This window comes from Eurosta solidaginis, chromosome 5, assembly GCF_040869045.1.
Source record: "Eurosta solidaginis isolate ZX-2024a chromosome 5, ASM4086904v1, whole genome shotgun sequence".
Taxonomy (NCBI): Eukaryota; Metazoa; Arthropoda; class Insecta; order Diptera; family Tephritidae; genus Eurosta; species Eurosta solidaginis.
In genome coordinates, this window is record NC_090323.1 from 253,677,517 (window position 1) to 253,694,820 (window position 17,304).

General features: G+C 36.8%; 1 protein-coding gene across 1 annotated transcript; it reads left to right on the forward strand.

Moving 5' to 3' along the window:
* Window positions 1-867: 867 nt before the first annotated feature.
* Window positions 868-2,612, forward strand: ATPsynB (ATP synthase subunit b, mitochondrial). Its single transcript, XM_067789827.1, has 4 exons — window positions 868-1,026; window positions 1,254-1,576; window positions 2,101-2,289; window positions 2,367-2,612. The coding sequence occupies exons 1-4, from the start codon at window positions 999-1,001 to the stop codon at window positions 2,544-2,546; spliced, it is 720 nt and encodes a 239-aa protein (XP_067645928.1). The 5' UTR covers window positions 868-998; the 3' UTR covers window positions 2,547-2,612.
* The last annotated feature ends 14,692 nt before the right edge of the window (window positions 2,613-17,304 follow it).

The window sequence follows — 17,304 nt, forward strand, 5'->3', positions numbered from 1 at the left end:
GAAAGGGTGTAAAAGTTGCCACATGATTTCGTTACCGTGGTGAAGAATGTTGTTACCATACTAGAATCGGGGCGTAACTGACATTTTGTTGTACAAGGCTTTGTATGGAAAATTATCAAGAAGAAGCAATCAGCTGATGGGATAACACCACCTGGTACTGAATTCGCTTTTAACAGTATGAAAATAGCCAACTTCAATTACAAATATCTAATAAAAGATCTAAAATTTTTCCTTTCCGCCTTCAGACAATTGATGATGAGCTCAAAACGTGTCCTTTGACATCCATCGCTGTTTTTGGGCACGTAATAGCAGTCGAGCGCTGTTACCGGTTGAAGTATTTTTTTTTTCGTTTTGGGAAGTGAATCATCCAATTCCAATTGTTGGCAAGAGGACTTTTAATTTGCCTCTTAAAGAGCTAGGTTAACAAACGTATAAGGGTAATATACTTTCAACTAGTCGTGCATAAGCAGCTAATACATGTCGCAAAGTAAAAACCCGTAGCACAAAGATTTATTCCTTTTAATTATGTAGAATTTTCTTTTATATATGTATTTTCTTTTATATATCTATGTATTCCAGGTCAGGAAAGCATTGCATCTCCCAACTCTGCCAAAACGCCAGTAGGAAGCACAGAAGTCAACCTTTAGGCCTATTTTAATTTTAAGCTCAACCAAAAGAGCCCGAAAAAATTGTAGTTGGGCCAAGGATGACACTGCACCCCCACTTAGACGAAACGACTAGAACGGAAAGCGCCGGATGAAGTATTCGAACAAAGATTTAACATGGCGATCCATTATGGACATTTTTTAAAAAATCGCTACATGTAGGACCCCCAATAAAAATTTTCGCGGTGTATATTAAGATCATTGTGAATTCAGAATGATGAAGAAGAAGCAGATCTTTTGAAATTTGGCAGCTTTGCTGACACAAGTGACCAGGAAGAATCCCATTTTTGTCGACTTTTTTTCTTTGCAAAGAGCAATTAGTGAAAATTAAAAATGTTGTCAAGGAGTGCTTTACTTGCAGGTAATTATTTACAACACATTCCATTGGATTTCCAAAGTTATAGTGCACTGTTGGCGGTAAAATAACTTTATTGCACATTGCAAATAGTACGCATTTTACGCGATTAAGTGCTACGAAGGTCATGGTTTATGTAATCACAAAACGCAAACTTTAAAAGTGCACAAGTGCACATTAGAAAATATGATTATACCAGAAAATTAATTCCTACTTCTCTTTATTTATTGCAGTTCAACGCCCCTTGTGTGTTCTGGCTATGAGATCGGCCTCTGCACCCAGTGATGGAGAGTATTTCCGCAGACAACGTCCCGAACAACCCGGAAAGGTGCGTTTAGGTTTCATTCCTGATGAGTGGTTCCAGTTTTTCTACAATAAGACTGGAGTTACCGGACCGTACACTTTTGGTGTTGGTCTACTCACTTACCTGTGCTCAAAGGAAATTTACGTTATGGAGCACGAATACTACACCGGCTTATCTTGGGCCATTATTTGTGTATTTGCCGTAAAGAAGTTGGGTCCACCGGTTGCTGCCTTTGCCGATAAACAAATCGATGTAGGTTTTAGTAATTGGTAAAGTCTAGTTGGGGGAAGACTGCTAATACGCTATCAAAAATATCGAGAGAAGTGTCAAAAGACGCGTATTAATCTCGAGAACAATAATCCGAAGGCGGGAAAGAAAAATTTTATCTCTGTCTGGAGATATTTGCGTGGCGGGAGCCACGGTTATACCACACACCCGGACTTGGCATGACGTAGCCCAGGGTTATTTTTTATAAGCGCGGCCGAAGGCCGTCAACGCAGAAAGGTGTCCTGCGCAAAAATACTATGGATCGAACCCCCGGTTTCGGAGGTACTCGCGGGTCTTTTTTCCAATTTCGTTAATATCTTTTGACCGAGTTAAAATTTTTATTTTCCGCCTTCGGATTATTAATACTGATGTCAAGACGCGTCGTTTAACACCTCTCTCAATATTTTTGGTAGCGTATTAGCAGTCGTCCCCTCAACTAGACTATTACCTGGTAATTTTGTATCAGAGCTGTTGTTTACTTATTTTTTTCAATCTATTTAATTTTATAGCAAATTGAAAACGATTGGAAATCTGGACGCGAAAACGAACTGCAAACTCTAGCTGAAGCCATAGAATCCGAAAAGAAAGAACAATGGCGTGCTGAGGGTTCTTTAATGCTAATTGAAGCAAAAAAAGAGAATATTGCATTACAATTAGAAGCTGCATTTCGCGAACGCGCTATGAATGTTTATAATGAGGTATATAAAAAGAAAAACTTTCCAAAATGTCTTTCAAAAATATGCAAATGCAAATTTTTTCAATATTATATATCTAGGTGAAGCGCCGTTTGGATTACCAAGTGGAATGTCGTCACATTGAACGTCGTATAAACCAAAAGCATATGGTGAACTGGATCGTTAACAATGTGCTTGGTTCGATTACTCCACAACAAGAAAAGGAAACACTTGACAAGTGCATTGCTGATTTGAGCGCTCTTGCTGTACGCGCGAAGTAGATTACTTTATTTATAATTTAAATATATTTTGAAAGCCACTAAATATAATTGGGAATCCAAAATTGACTTGAAGAAAATCAAATCAATTAGTTATGGTGAAAAAGGGATAGCTGGCGTGACCTAATACGCAACTGCCAAAATCGCTCGGCTATTAAGTTCCAATTAATGATGATTGTGATGGTGTTGGTCCCACCGGTTAAGGGGATTTCAATATACCCGCGGTAAGGCATGCTTGTAAGAGGCTACTAAAATCCCGGCTCCACGTAAAAACCCCCAACAATCAAAAAACTTAGCAAGCCTCGCATTAGTTAATTTTTGCTGTTTGCGGCCATATCACAAGCTTTAAGAAATACGTTTTGAGGGAATTTACCTGGAATACATGGACCCTTGCAGGGAAAAGTACTAATGGGCGGCTGGCTGGTGTGCTTAGAAGACAAAGGTAGACATCGTCACACTGGAAACGCGAAGAACGGCAAGGTAGGAGAACAATTGGGCCTTTCGACGATTTTGTCGTTGTTGTTGTTGTAGCGATAAGGATACTCCCCAAAGGACTTGGTGATTTCGATGTTGATGGTCCTTTGCCGGAGGCAGATCCGGTACGTTCCACACCATAAATAATAAAGGTACTAGCCCGATCATCTCGGGAACAATTTGGTATGACCAGACACCCCCAGATCCATCAGGAGCTCGGGGTCGCCAGAGCCCCAGCTGTTAATGAAACATGATTCGCCACAGGTAGGTGAGGTTGACAATTGGGTTGGAGAAGCTATATATTGCGCTGGCAACCCCTTGAGAGGGTTGCGCTACACAACCCCTTGAATCAATTGGTATTTTAGTCGCCTCTTACAACAGGCATGCCTATAAAATATAAAATAAATAACGAATCTAAGCTCAAGTAGGAGCCGGTCGAGCGTCTCGTAATCCGCATCAAAGGGAGGTTTAAAATTTGATGTTTTTTGCGCCTTGCGCCTACTTGGTCACTTACACTCACGGAGGACGAGAAAAGCGGTCCTTAGTCCTAAAGTCTGAAAATTAAGCCTGAATGATATAATGACTCCCAGCGAGGCTTCAACTTATCGAGTCGAAATAAATGACACGTAGTGGCATAAGCAAAGATTGCCATTGAGAAGCTGCCCATCGAAGGAGTTTTAATGACCAGCTCTATGAGCTTCATATAGCCTACTTACAGTTTCTTATTCTATAAATATCCGTTCCCAGCGATGTTTTTGGCCTCAGGGAATCCTTGAAGGTTATGTTTGAAAACCAAGTATGCGTACTTGTAACAAAGGACAAAAAATGCTTGTAAAGCTGAAAGAAAGTAGAGGCAGCAACTACACAAAGGTATGTGACGAATCCCACGGATTGTCTGGAGGGCTGACACGGTGCCCTATGTCCAATACGAGTGAAATAATCTTTAGCCTCGTCATAAAATGGTCTGGCTGGTTGGGAACAGACAATGACCCTTGAATATACTCAGCGTGTTTTCCTCACGTTGTCTTAAAGAGGTAAGAGCAAGGGTGAGAACCGTATTCCGTTATGATAAGGAACAGGAAGGTCTTTTGATATTTGAGCTTTAACTTTGTCGATCTTCTGTGCTTTAGCGGTGGTGGTAGTTTTCCCGGTAAAAGTCTAGTTGAGGGGTCGACTGCGCTACCAAAAATATCGAGAGAAGTGTCAATCGACGCGTCTTGACATCAGTATTAATAATCCAAAGGCAGAAAATAAAAATTTTAACTCGTTCAAAAGACATTAACGAAAAACCGAAAAATTACCCGCGGGTCCTTCCGAAACCGGGGGTGGTATCCATAGAATTTTTGTGCAGACCACCTTGCTGCGTTGGCGGCCTTCGGCCGCGCTTGCAAAAAATAAAAAAATAATTAAAATTCGGGTGGGTCCAACACCGGGTTGGAGACCAAAACTATATCCGCGCAAAACACTTACATATGTTCACAATTTTTTTTGTGGGTACTACATTAGGTAATTCTATACGACAGCATGACACTGCTAATACGCGTGATGCCGCCGCGGTGATGGACAATTTTTTTTGTGGGTACGACAACAACAACCACATGAAAATCGCTAACTTCAACTGCGAATATCTCCGGACAGAAATAAAATTTTTCTTTTCCGCCTTCGGATTATTGTTTTCGAGATTAATGCGCGTCTTTTAACACCTCTCTCGATATTTTTGGTAGCTTATTAGCAGTCGACCCCTCAACTAGACTTTTACCATATTTTTGATAGCGTATTAGCAGTCGACCCCTCAACTAGACTTTTACCGTTTTCCTAACCCTATTCGCCTCGGGTTTGGGCGCATCAGGCACCTCCTGGGAATTAAAGTCGGTTCGCCTGAGCTTCAAACGAAAAGGAGTCGGTCAAAGCCACCAGGGTCACCAGGTGAGTCACGTTCACGTGGTGATTTAGAAGTGTTCTCAACATCAAAGTAGAATGAATCGTTGTTGTTATAGCAGTGCTTCGCCCCATCCAATAGGTGCGACCGATCACAAATTGTCATCAATATCCTCTAACGGTAGTCCAAGGAAACTTGCTGTTTCAACAGGGGTGGACCATGATGAGAGGGGTTCTAGAGGCGTTGGTTCCATCTTACAATTGAAGAGATGGTTGGTGTCATGTGGGTACACGTTACATATGTTTTTTATGTTGGGGTTGATTCTGGATATGTAAGAGTTTAACCTGTTACAGTATCCAGAACGAAGTTGAACCAGAGTGACTCGCGTTTCCCTGGGGAGTATGCGTTCCTCTTCCGCAAGTTTTGGGTACTGCTCTTTGAGTACTGGATTCACCGGGCAATTCCTGGCATAAAGGTCCGACGCCTGTTTGTGGAGTTCATTGACGACCTGCTTGTGTTTTTTTTGCTTCAATTGGCCGAGTTCTCAGGTGCCATATTTCCTCATAATGCTTACGGAGATTACTCATTAAGCCCCTGGGCGGTGTTGGCTCATCAATCAGATGTCTGTTGGGATGCCCAGGTTTCTGAGTATTCACAGGAACTGTTTGATTAGCATCTCATTTCTCTCCCTGATGGGGAGTATTCTCGCCTCATTATGTAGATGGTGTTCTGGGAACATAAGAACTGAGAGCAGTATTTTGGCAGGCCTGTAGCTTTTTCCAGTGAGTGGTCTTTAGGCTTGGCGACCATATCGGGGACGCGTAGCATGCAATCGGCTGTGTCCCTGACCTACGCTAGTGCTGCCGGAAAAGAGGGGAAAGAAGACGGGGGCGGGGGCTGATGCTCGGCGTTGCTACCAGCTGTGCTACGGAGATTGTAGCTGTGAGTGGGTGCGGCCGTGGCTGGTGGTGCTGTGGGGCGTGAGCAGCAGCGGTAACCCCATTTAGAATGCATCGTCGCGTGAAACTGCTGTATAAATGGCGGATGCACGTCCTTCCGTTCCAGTCTCCACCAATGGATGGTGACAATGAAACAATGCGTGTTGATATGAAGTATGCGATTAGGACTAGCACCCAAGCGATTTTGTGGATTTCGTTTGAAGAGAGCGCGGAGGAGTGATTGTGTTTCAGGTGATAGATTTTCTGGCATACCTAACTTGGAACGCAATATTTGACCCAATGTCTCTTGTTGTGTTTGCCCATTAAATGGGTAATAGTCTAGTTGAGGGGTCGACTGCTAATACGCTACCAAAATATCGAGTGAGGTGTCAAAAGACGCGTATTAATCTCGAGAACAATAAACCGAAGGCGGAAAAGAAAACTTTTATCTCTGTCCGCAGATATTTGCAGTTGAAGTTGGCGATTTCCATGTGGTTGTTGTTGGTTGTACCCACAAAAAAAATTGTGCATCACCGTGGCGGTAGCCACGGTTATACCACACACCCGGACTTGGCATGGTGTAGCCCAGGGTTATTTTTTATAATCGCGGCCGCCAACGCAGAAAGGTGTTCTGCGCAAAAATCCGACCCCCGGTTTCGGAGGTACAAGCGGGTATAAAGACTCCATAAAAGGAATGTCTTCTTACGTGCATTTATGCACCAATACACACGCATACGCTTTAATTAAATAACACACACATACACGTATATTTTGTAACTATTTATATTAATATTTTATTTAGTTATTAAAATATATTTTTTTAAATTTAGTTATTAATTTGCATATCAGATGAACACGATTCTTTACATTCGATCACATCAAATCAAACTCCAAAAAACTCTAACAAATTATTTTTTCACCTCGCCTACTATGCATTTGAAAAATCCAAATATTTTCAATTGCATACTAAGCTCAATACACACAAGTGCGCAAGGTGGAAGTGTATTATATCACCCTCCTTTCGAAAAGAAGGATGTGACAAATTGATCAGTTTTGTCACGTCCTTCTTGCTTATTCAGCTGCAAGATTAATTGTTTTGAATGAACGAATATGCATTATTTAGGGGTACCTTCCCTTCCTAAAATTCGATCATTCAGAACAATTTGTATTAAAACAAAAAAAAAAAAAAAACCAGACTAACTTATTTATTAATTATTATTATTACTACTATGTTAATACTATATTAGGTTAATACTACATTAAGTAATTTACAAATAATTACTAACTTATATTCTAAACATTATGTTAATAATTCAAATATTAAATTCAATTTGTATTATTAAACAATTTATTTATTTTTTTTTTGTTTTTTTTTAATTTTTATTAATCCAACAACTAAATTTTAGTCTATGCTAAAACTAAAATATAAGAATATTTATTTTATCTTATGTATTCTATTTTTATGTACTAATTTTTTCTTTTTAATTTTGTTATCAAAAATTGTTACATTAACTCCATCAATTTTTGTTATAGTGTAGGGGCCCTGATATATGTTTGCATGTTTATCTCTAGGTTCTTTTTTTATTAGAACTCGATCATTTATATTAATAGTCAAAGGTTTTGTTGTTTTATCGTAAACATTTTTATTTCTAATCTTATGTTTATTAATTAATTCTTTTGCAAGTAGATGTGACTTTTGCATACGATATTTTACCACTTTTGCATAATTTTCAACATTATAAATTGGATCTATATTTTCCTTCTTTAACTCATTTGGCAAAGTAACTTTTCTACCAAATACTAATTCAAAAGGTGTAAATAGATTATCAAAAACAGTACTTGTTGTTGTATTATGCAAAAATGTAAAATATTTTAAATAAACGTCCCATTCGGGAAATGAATCGTCAAGGTAAGCTCTTAAATATTCGTTAAATACACGATGATTCCTTTCAATAGTACCAACAGTTTCATGATGATAAGGTGTTGAAAAATTATGCTCAATTTTCAAAAGTTTAGTCAATTCCGCAAAAATTTCATTTTTAAATTCTGTACCTAAATCTGATTTAATAGATTTCATTATTCCATAAATTAAAATAAAACTTTCAAAAATTGCAGATGCAACTGTTTTTGCACTCTTATCTGGAATAGCTATTGTAACTAAATATTTGCTCAAATCGCACATAATGGTAACTGCGAACTTATTCCCATTATTCGACTCAGGCAAAGGTCCTATCGTGTCTATAACTACCATATCAAAAGGCTTGCAAGGTGTTGGTGTAAGCACCATATTTTCTTTTGTTTTGGGCTTAACTTTGTTTAACAGGCATTTTTCACAATTTTTCACAAATTTAGCAATATCGCGTGTCATATTTTTCCAAAAATATTTTGTACGTATTTTCGCGTATAACTTCTTATATCCACAATGACCACCTGATATTGGATCATTATGATAAACTGTCATAAGTTTTAATTTCGTGTCTTCATCAGTTACCGTCTCTACTGGCTCTGTCAATATAATTATTAAATGTTTTAAAATTTTATTCCCGGTTTCTTTAAAATTTGCAATAGTAAAATGATGAAAAATATTATCATCTTTCTGCCATTCAATATTCTTAATATTGTGATTGCCGGCATTATGTTCCAGCCTCAAAAGTAGCTCATCTAAATTCACTATTTTGTTAACAATCTCAAAATTAAGTAGCTAAAGCTTTTTATGTTTTAAGTGCGCACATATTTTTTTTTTTACTAATATCACCATTCTTATCATAATTTATATTCGACTTTATTCTCGGGATTTTATTTGAAAAATTATAAGCAAATTTGTCGTAAACTTGTAATGTTTCTGTCTGTATTTATCGGTTATCGTTTTGTATCTGTATTTCCTCTTTTTGCTTTGTCATTGACCTTGTTTGTACTGCCAATATATGTTTAGTCGATTTTTTTAACTCATCTATAGTTATACGAGAAAGAGCATCTGCACCTACATTCGCTTTACCTTTTATATACTCTATAGTAAAATTATACTCAGATAACTCTAAACGTATTCTAGACAGTTTTGACGTAGGATCTTTCATATTAAATAAATAAACTAACGGCCGATGATCTGATCTCACTATAAAGTGTGTACCATAAACGTATGGCCGAAACTGCTTAACTGCAAAATATATTGCCAAAAGTTCTAATTCGATAATTGCTTTATTTTGTTCAGACTTGCTAAATGCTTTTGAAGCGAAACAAATTGGTAAATCGTTACCATTATGATCTTGACTCAATATCGCACCACACCCAATTTTCGAAGCATCAACTGTTATTAGAAATTCTTTAGTGAAATCTGGATATTGCAAAAGTTTTGGAGACATTAAACTTTTTCTTAGTTTCTCAATTGCCAGCTCGCACGAGGTATCCCAATTAAATTCAACATTTTTCCGACTCAAACGATTCAAAGGTGCCGCTAAACAAGCAAAATTAGGTATAAATCTCCTATAATAGTTTGCAAATGCAACAAATCTTCTAACTGCGTCTTTGTCACGCGGCTTAGGATACTTTTTAATTGCATCTATTTTTGAATCATCAGGTAACAAACCCTTTGCTGAACATTTATGCCCCAAAAATGTTACCTCAGATCTAAGAAAATTACATTTATTAGGATTAAGCCGCAAATTAAACTTTCTGCATGTCTCAAAAACTTTCTCCAAATTTTTTAAATGATGGGTCTCACTACATCCAATGACTATAATATCGTCTATATACATAAAGGCTTGATTAGGTGCAATACCGGAAAATGCTATTGACATCATTCTTGAAAATGAGTTAGGAGCAACATTTAGTCCAAATGGTAAAACTTTCCAACGAAAAGATCCACGATCTGTACTAAATGATGTTATATCTCTCGAATCTTTATGTAATGGAATTTGATGGAAACCCGAAAAAAGATCCAAAGTCGAAAAATATTTAGCTCGACCAAGGTTATCCAAAATATCATCAACACGTGCCAAAGGAAATTTATCTGCAACAAGTTTTTTATTGACTGATCTAAAGTCTAAACACATTCGATATGCTTTTTGTCCAGTTGGGTCGTTTTTCGGTACTAAAATCAATGGGCTGTTATAATTTGAACAACTTCCTTCAATTAAATCATTTTTAAACAAATTATCAACCTGTTTATTTATTTCAGCACGCTGTGAATATGGCAATCTATAATTTTTTATGTACACTGGTGTCTTGTCCGTTAGTCTTAATTTTTGTTCGTAAAAATTATTAATCGTCATTAAGTCTGTTTTTAGAGCAAAAATATCTGAATATTTCAAACAAAAGTCAAGTAATTTATCTTTTGCATACGAAGGTATTTGTTTTACTAAAACTGACTTAAGCTCTTCTATGCGTTTTGAATCAACAGATGTTTCATTTATGCGATAGATATCAAAATTTTCTATGTCCTCAGTTTGAATATTGAAGTTTTTAACATACTTCACTTCATCAGTAGTATTAATAATTTTTAAAATAGGATGTTCCGTATCAATGACACATTTTGCGGTAAAAACACCACTACAAAGTTCATGACAATCGACAAAAACTGGATTTTCCGATTTATTCAAACTAAAAACACGAAAAACTTCACATCTTGGTGGAATTACAAGAGTATCTGTTGAAGTGCTATGCAAAATTGAAATATTAACTCTTTCTCTCCCTAGTCCTATCGTTATTGTATCATTCGAATAATTGATTATACATTTGTTTGCTTTTAAAAAGTATTTTCCTATTATACCATCCGAAGGAATATTAAAGTTGTCATCAACAACATGAATAGTCAGAGGAAATAATATATTTGAAACTACTATGTTCGTACTAACTGTGCCTAAAGTTGTTACTGTGTCTGTTGTTACACCTGTTATATTTATTACATTACTGTTATCTACTATTACGTCACTTGCTAAACTAGAAATTTTTATAAGTGAAATATCTGCCTGAGAATCTACAAGAAAAGAACATATTTTATAAGAATCACTACAGTTGACTTCGATGAAGTCAGAATAATTTAAATTTAGACAATATATTGATTTAAAAGAATTTAACCCAATAGCACCTGCTCCCTCAGTGTTCGCTCCTGAGGGGCTTCGGCATTTAAAGAACGAACATTGACTGAATTCCTGTTATTTAAACGTTGATTATTTGAATTACTGTTATTTACAGACCGATTGTTATTTCTATTGTATTTGTTGTTGTAATTATTATACCTATTGTTACCTCCATTGTAATTAGTATTTCGAAAATGTAAATTATTGTTAGGTCTAGTTGCATTACCATTGAATCTAAAATTGTTATTGTATCCGAAATTATTATTACCTCTAAAATTCCCTCGAAAACTATTAGATCTTATCGGACGTGAGCGATACGCCAACACCTGCCGCTCTTTTACCTCCTGTTCACGCTCAATAATCATTTTAGCAACAACATCCTTTGAATCCTTAAAAGTTGTTGATGCAAGGATAGACTTCACCATATCTGAACGACTGTTCAACCTACAAACAGTAACAGTTTGCTCAACCGCCATCTCACGAGCTTTTGCCTGTGTCATACCTTCGATGATCAAAGAGCGTTCTAGCGAATCAGAAAGATCTTCTACTTGTTTTGAAAAATCAGTAAAATTATTATTGTTTACCCTTAAGGCCGCAATTTTACCCGCAACAACCTTCGAGTTATCTGGCCCAATTCTGCTACGTAAAGCATCTTTAATCTGACTAATAGAATCTATTTGCGTTGGTAGAGCTTCGCCAGCTTTGCCTTCGACTTTCGACTTTAAAAATGATATAAATGTAGTAGTTAAAGATACATCAGTTAAATCTTTTATTAAATCAATTTTATCTATAAACGAGGCAAGTGATAACGGATCACCGCTATAGTTTTCTCGAATAATCGAGGCACAAGTACTAATGAATGACCTCTTTTGCTCAAGAGTAGCCATGTTTAAATCGTTAAAATTTGAAATAGTATCAGAAGTAAAATAAGAATTAGAATTTGAAGTTAGGTCAAAATTAGAAATCGAACTAGAAGATGAAGTTTGCGTAGAATGATTTGTGTTATCAAACCCTAAAAAGTCTTCAAATAAAGAATCTCTATCTGCACTAAATTCTATTCTAGCATTTGAAAATGTATGTGGACTATTAGAATCGCACAAGTAAAAGAAAAACAAAACAAAAGCAAACTAAATTGAATATTGAATATGTAATAGTAAAAGAATTACCGTGTAATTTATCGTAATAAAATGAAATTTCCGCTGAGCTTACAAAATTTGGGGGAAAAAAAACATTGTTTCGGAGACATTAAAATTTTAATACTATATACATATAAATAAATTTTTTTTATATTACTGACGCATCGCTTTCAAGCCACATCTTTGAAAATTGTATCGCTTTATTTCAAAAGTAACATATTCATTTTACGCACACACTGCCTTATATAAAAAGCTTGTATTAAATTAAAGTAAATTTTACCACATGTGAATATAGGACAGTAGGGCAAAAGTAAATTTTCAAAAAGAAAAATTAAATAATTTGAATTCAATTATTTATTTCAATTATTTTGTTTTAATTTTGTCTTCAAAAACAAATAAAAACAAAAAGAAATATTTTAAAATTTTCATCAACACCAGCCCACTGTCATTAACATGTACACTTGTACATACATATGTTAATATATTTTAATATATTTAAAATAAAGTTTAGTAAAATGTTAATTATTATTATTATTATTTAAATTTTATTTCTTTTTTTTTTAATTTTTTTTATTGTTAAATATTTAGATAAATTATATTAGTAACAGTTTGTATGTAAATATGTAATGAGTACATGTGTGTGGTGGTACTATAATAAATGTGCAAAAGTGTAAATAATATAAATTGAGAAAATTTTAGTTCAAGCAAAAAAAATTTATTTTATATTTGCTAAACTACATGTTTCGTACACTGTGCGCCATACCCAATTCTGCAATCATTATTAGTTCCGCTGTTGTTGTTGTAGTAGTGTATGATTTCCGCTCGTAATATATTGTTTCATTATTGCTAATATTCAGTGCTGACTTGTTCCATTCAATAGTTGACTACCCTGTTGCAGTTTAGTTGAGGGACATTATTGATTTCAGTAGCTTCCTTTTTCCAAAATTCTTCCACTAATTTTCACTTTCCGATTTCGTTTTGTTCCGCTCACGACTGTTTACTGAATATTTTTATGTTTCTTTGACATTTCCCTTCGCATTTAGTTCCTTTTCTTTTTATACCATTGTTAATATTAGTATTTCTCTCAGTTCCGCTTTTCGTTCACTTAATATATTGTTACGAATATTAGCAAAACTAAGGAGTGCTGCCAGCTCTAAGCCGATCTAAGCAGTGACGTGGATGCACATCAATAATTCAATCATTATGTATCTACATAAACGAATAAATAATTGCGTCTACACATATGTACACATTCCGACGAGCAACATTTACATACAAGGCAGCAAGAGATGAGATGTCACACACCGATGAATTTACTTATACGCTTATGTGTGTGCGGGAGACTGTAAACTACAAACACATGCATATACCTTATCTGAGTTGTCACAAGAGAGAGCAATAATTTGTGCACGTAGTTGTGGCTGGCGATTTTGTAGCCGAAACAACTAGTAACTTCTGGAAATCGAAGAGCCTAGAAGTATGCAGCGTAAACTATAAAAGCGGCGCCAGCGAGTAAGAAGTAATTCAGTTTGATTTGAATTGTCAAGCAGTTACGAGTAAGACGATATCTAGCGAGCAATAGCACTATTATTTTGAAAGTCAGTTTCCTTTAAGATATCAGTTTGGTTATTAAGCTATTCGTTGTACAGTTGGAGTGTTATTGTGAAGTACTTTAATAAAGGCCATTTTGCATTACTACAAATTGGAGTTATTTATTCAACAGTTTAGTGATTCGAACTTAGCAGAGGATTGCAAATAAGAGGATTTGCAAGTAAATTCGTTACAATTGGTGTCAGAAGAGGAATTGTTGAATAAATTCCAGAGGACAACAAGGACATGGCAAAGTTAAGTGAATTGAAGATCCCGCAACTGAAGAAGGAGTTGGAGAACCGTGGATTGAATACAACTGGCATTAAACTCGAACTTCAGGCACGACTACGAGAGGCAATGGAATTAGAAGGAATTGATGTGGAAGAGTATGTCTTTCATCTTGATGGCGAGGAGACAACAAAAATTGAAGAGAAAAACGAATCATCACAGACAATTACCAGCACAGACTTGAACATGATATTGGCTGCAATAACTGCTCAAACATCGACAGTAACATCTAAGATGGAAGCGCAAGAGGCACGTATAACAGAAATGTCATCACAAATATCCACCAACATGTCATCACAACTGGAAGAACAGAAAACCCGTATAACATCACAATTGGAAGAGCAAAAGGCATATATGGCATCCCAGCTGGAAACACATGAGACACGTATTTCAGAAATGTCGACACAGATTACATCAATGATGGAAACACAACTGAAAGAGCAAGAGGCGCGTATATCATCAAAACTCGAAGCGCGTATGGACGAGAAAATAACGCAGTTTGAAGAAAAATTCGAGGCAGAGGTGGATGCATTGAGAAGTCGTATACAGGAATTGCAACTTAATCGGCCGACTGCTTCAGCGAGCAATACGAAGGTAAGAACTCCATCTTTTGACGGTTCTCTTCCTTTCCAGGTCTTCAAGCTACAGTTTGAGAAGACCGCAGCAGTGAACAACTGGAATGCGGAAGATAAAGTTGCTGCACTATTCGTGGCATTGAAGGGGCCAGCAGCGGAAATTCTACAGACGATTCCCGAAGGAGAGCGGAACAATTATGAAGCATTGATGGCTGCTGTAGAACGACGTTATGGAAGCGAGCATAGGAAACAGATATTCCAAATTGAGTTGCAAAACCGCTACCAAAAAGCTAACGAGACCTTGCAGGAGTTTGCTTCTGACATTGAAAGATTGGCTCATCTTGCAAATGCGGACGCACCCGTGGAATACACTGAAAGGGTAAAGATTCAGAGCTTTATAAATGGCATACGGGACGTCGAAACAAAGCGAGCTACATACGCAAACCCAAAGCCAACATTCGCAGAAACGGTGTCACAAGCTCTGATTCAGGAAACAGCGTCGCTTCTGTGTAAGCCAGTTTTCAAAGCACGCCGTGTGGAAGTAGAAAGGCCAGAGTGGGTAGAAACAATTTTGGAAGCACTGAAGGGATCTCAACAGAAGAATGCCGGAGTTATTAAATGTCCCAAGTGCGGCAACCCAGGTCACATTGCACGTCATTGCGATCTTGGTCTTAATAGTTCTAACAATGTGGGTGGCCGTAAACGCAAAACTGGAGGAGATGAGCAAGAGCGAGTAAGAAGTAGAGAGCTAGATCCAGCTATTGAATGCCCTGTGATATCTGTGTCGCAAATTGGTAGAAAATCGAGCAGTCTTACCGTCAGAGGGAATGTGGATGGCAAAGAACGAATACTGACTGTAGATACGGGCGCATCTCATTCCTTGATCCGATCTGACTTGGTCAACAGGAGAGTAAAACCGTTACCTGGAGCAAAGTTGCGTACAGTCACTGGCGAGTATAACCAAGTTCAGGGAGAAGTGATATGTGAAGTATTGATTAGGAAGGTCATGGTCCTACACAAATTTGTTGTGGCGGAGATTGTTGATGAAGTTATATTGGGAGTGGATTTCTTGGTTGACCATGACATCAAGATCGATATGCAGAGAAGGGTGATGCGTTATGAGAACCAAGATGTGCCACTTAACTTTAGTTTGGAAAAAGGGTTCAGCAGTAATCGGGTACTGGTGGAGAATACTCAACGAAGGCCACGAAATTCAAAGGTAAAGGTTGATGGATCGAATGTGCCAAATAAAGCGAAATTAAAAGTACCTGCGAGGAAAAGACCGGCATCAACAAACCCTAATGGACGCACTAAATTCACTGAAAGAATTTTTCAGAAAGAATGCAAGGATGATTTCAAGCCAGCGCGCACTTTTGTTGGGAAACGTCGGAACGATACTGAGTATGTGAAGCCAATCCGTCAAGAACAAGCTCTACAAAGTAGTTCTTCATTGGCCAAGCAACAGAGTGCGAGAGAACGATCCAGAATAATGAGTAGTAAGATGGAACACAGGTACGACAGGGAAAATAATTCGGAAGGTTTCCGGAATGGAGATTTGGTACTGTTAAACAACCCTCACCGGCGGAAAGGTGTCCCAGCCCAATTTCGGCGCAGTTGGGAAGGCCCGTACAAGATTGTGAAGAAGCTCAGTGATACCATCTACCGCATACAAAGCATTGAGAAAGCACGGAGTAGAAGAGTGGTACATTTGGCGATGCTAGCAGCGTTTAGATCGAGAGATTTGTCTGATCGGGACGATCAGACTTAGGTGGAGGGCAGTGTTACGAATATTAGCAAAACTAAGGAGTGCTGCCAGCTCTAAGCCGATCTAAGCAGTGACGTGGATGCACATCAATAATTCAATCATTATGTATCTACATAAACGAATAAATAATTGCGTCTACACATATGTACACATTCCGACGAGCAACATTTACATACAAGGCAGCAAGAGATGAGATGTCACACACCGATGAATTTACTTATACGCTTATGTGTGTGCGGGAGACTGTAAACTACAAACACATGCATATACCTTATCTGAGTTGTCACAAGAGAGAGCAATAATTTGTGCACGTAGTTGTGGCTGGCGATTTTGTAGCCGAAACAACTAGTAACTTCTGGAAATCGAAGAGCCTAGAAGTATGCAGCGTAAACTATAAAAGCGGCGCCAGCGAGTAAGAAGTAATTCAGTTTGATTTGAATTGTCAAGCAGTTACGAGTAAGACGATATCTAGCGAGCAATAGCACTATTATTTTGAAAGTCAGTTTCCTTTAAGATATCAGTTTGGTTATTAAGCTATTCGTTGTACAGTTGGAGTGTTATTGTGAAGTACTTTAATAAAGGCCATTTTGCATTACTACAAATTGGAGTTATTTATTCAACAGTTTAGTGATTCGAACTTAGCAGAGGATTGCAAATAAGAGGATTTGCAAGTAAATTCGTTACAATATTAATATTAGTATTTCTCTTCGTTCCGCTTTTCGTTTTGTTCTACTGTAAACAGTATTCACAGATTATTGTTACAGCTCAAAGATAATATTTTTTTTTATATACGAATATATATATATATTTAAGTTTTCTAAAACGTGGATATTAGTTCATATATTAGCTCTTATTAACTTATTTCTTTATCTGTATTTCTATATCTTTATTTTCATAGATTTTTTTTTTTTTTTGTAAGATTTAAATTTAATTTTGTATTTCGATAGTATAAAACTTTTTTTTTCAATTTTTTTTTTGTCTTTTTTTTTTTATTACGTCACAACACATATACACATATAATTTGCATTAATTCATTTTCAA

Excerpts from the sequence above, each read along its gene's own strand:
- ATPsynB (XM_067789827.1), top strand. The coding sequence starts at position 999 with ATGTTGTCAAGGAGTGCTTTACTTGCAG. Across the intron at positions 1,027-1,253 it reads AAGGAGTGCTTTACTTGCAG|TTCAACGCCCCTTGTGTGTT; the intron begins GTAATTATTTAC and ends TATTTATTGCAG. Across the intron at positions 2,290-2,366 it reads CTATGAATGTTTATAATGAG|GTGAAGCGCCGTTTGGATTA; the intron begins GTATATAAAAAG and ends TTATATATCTAG.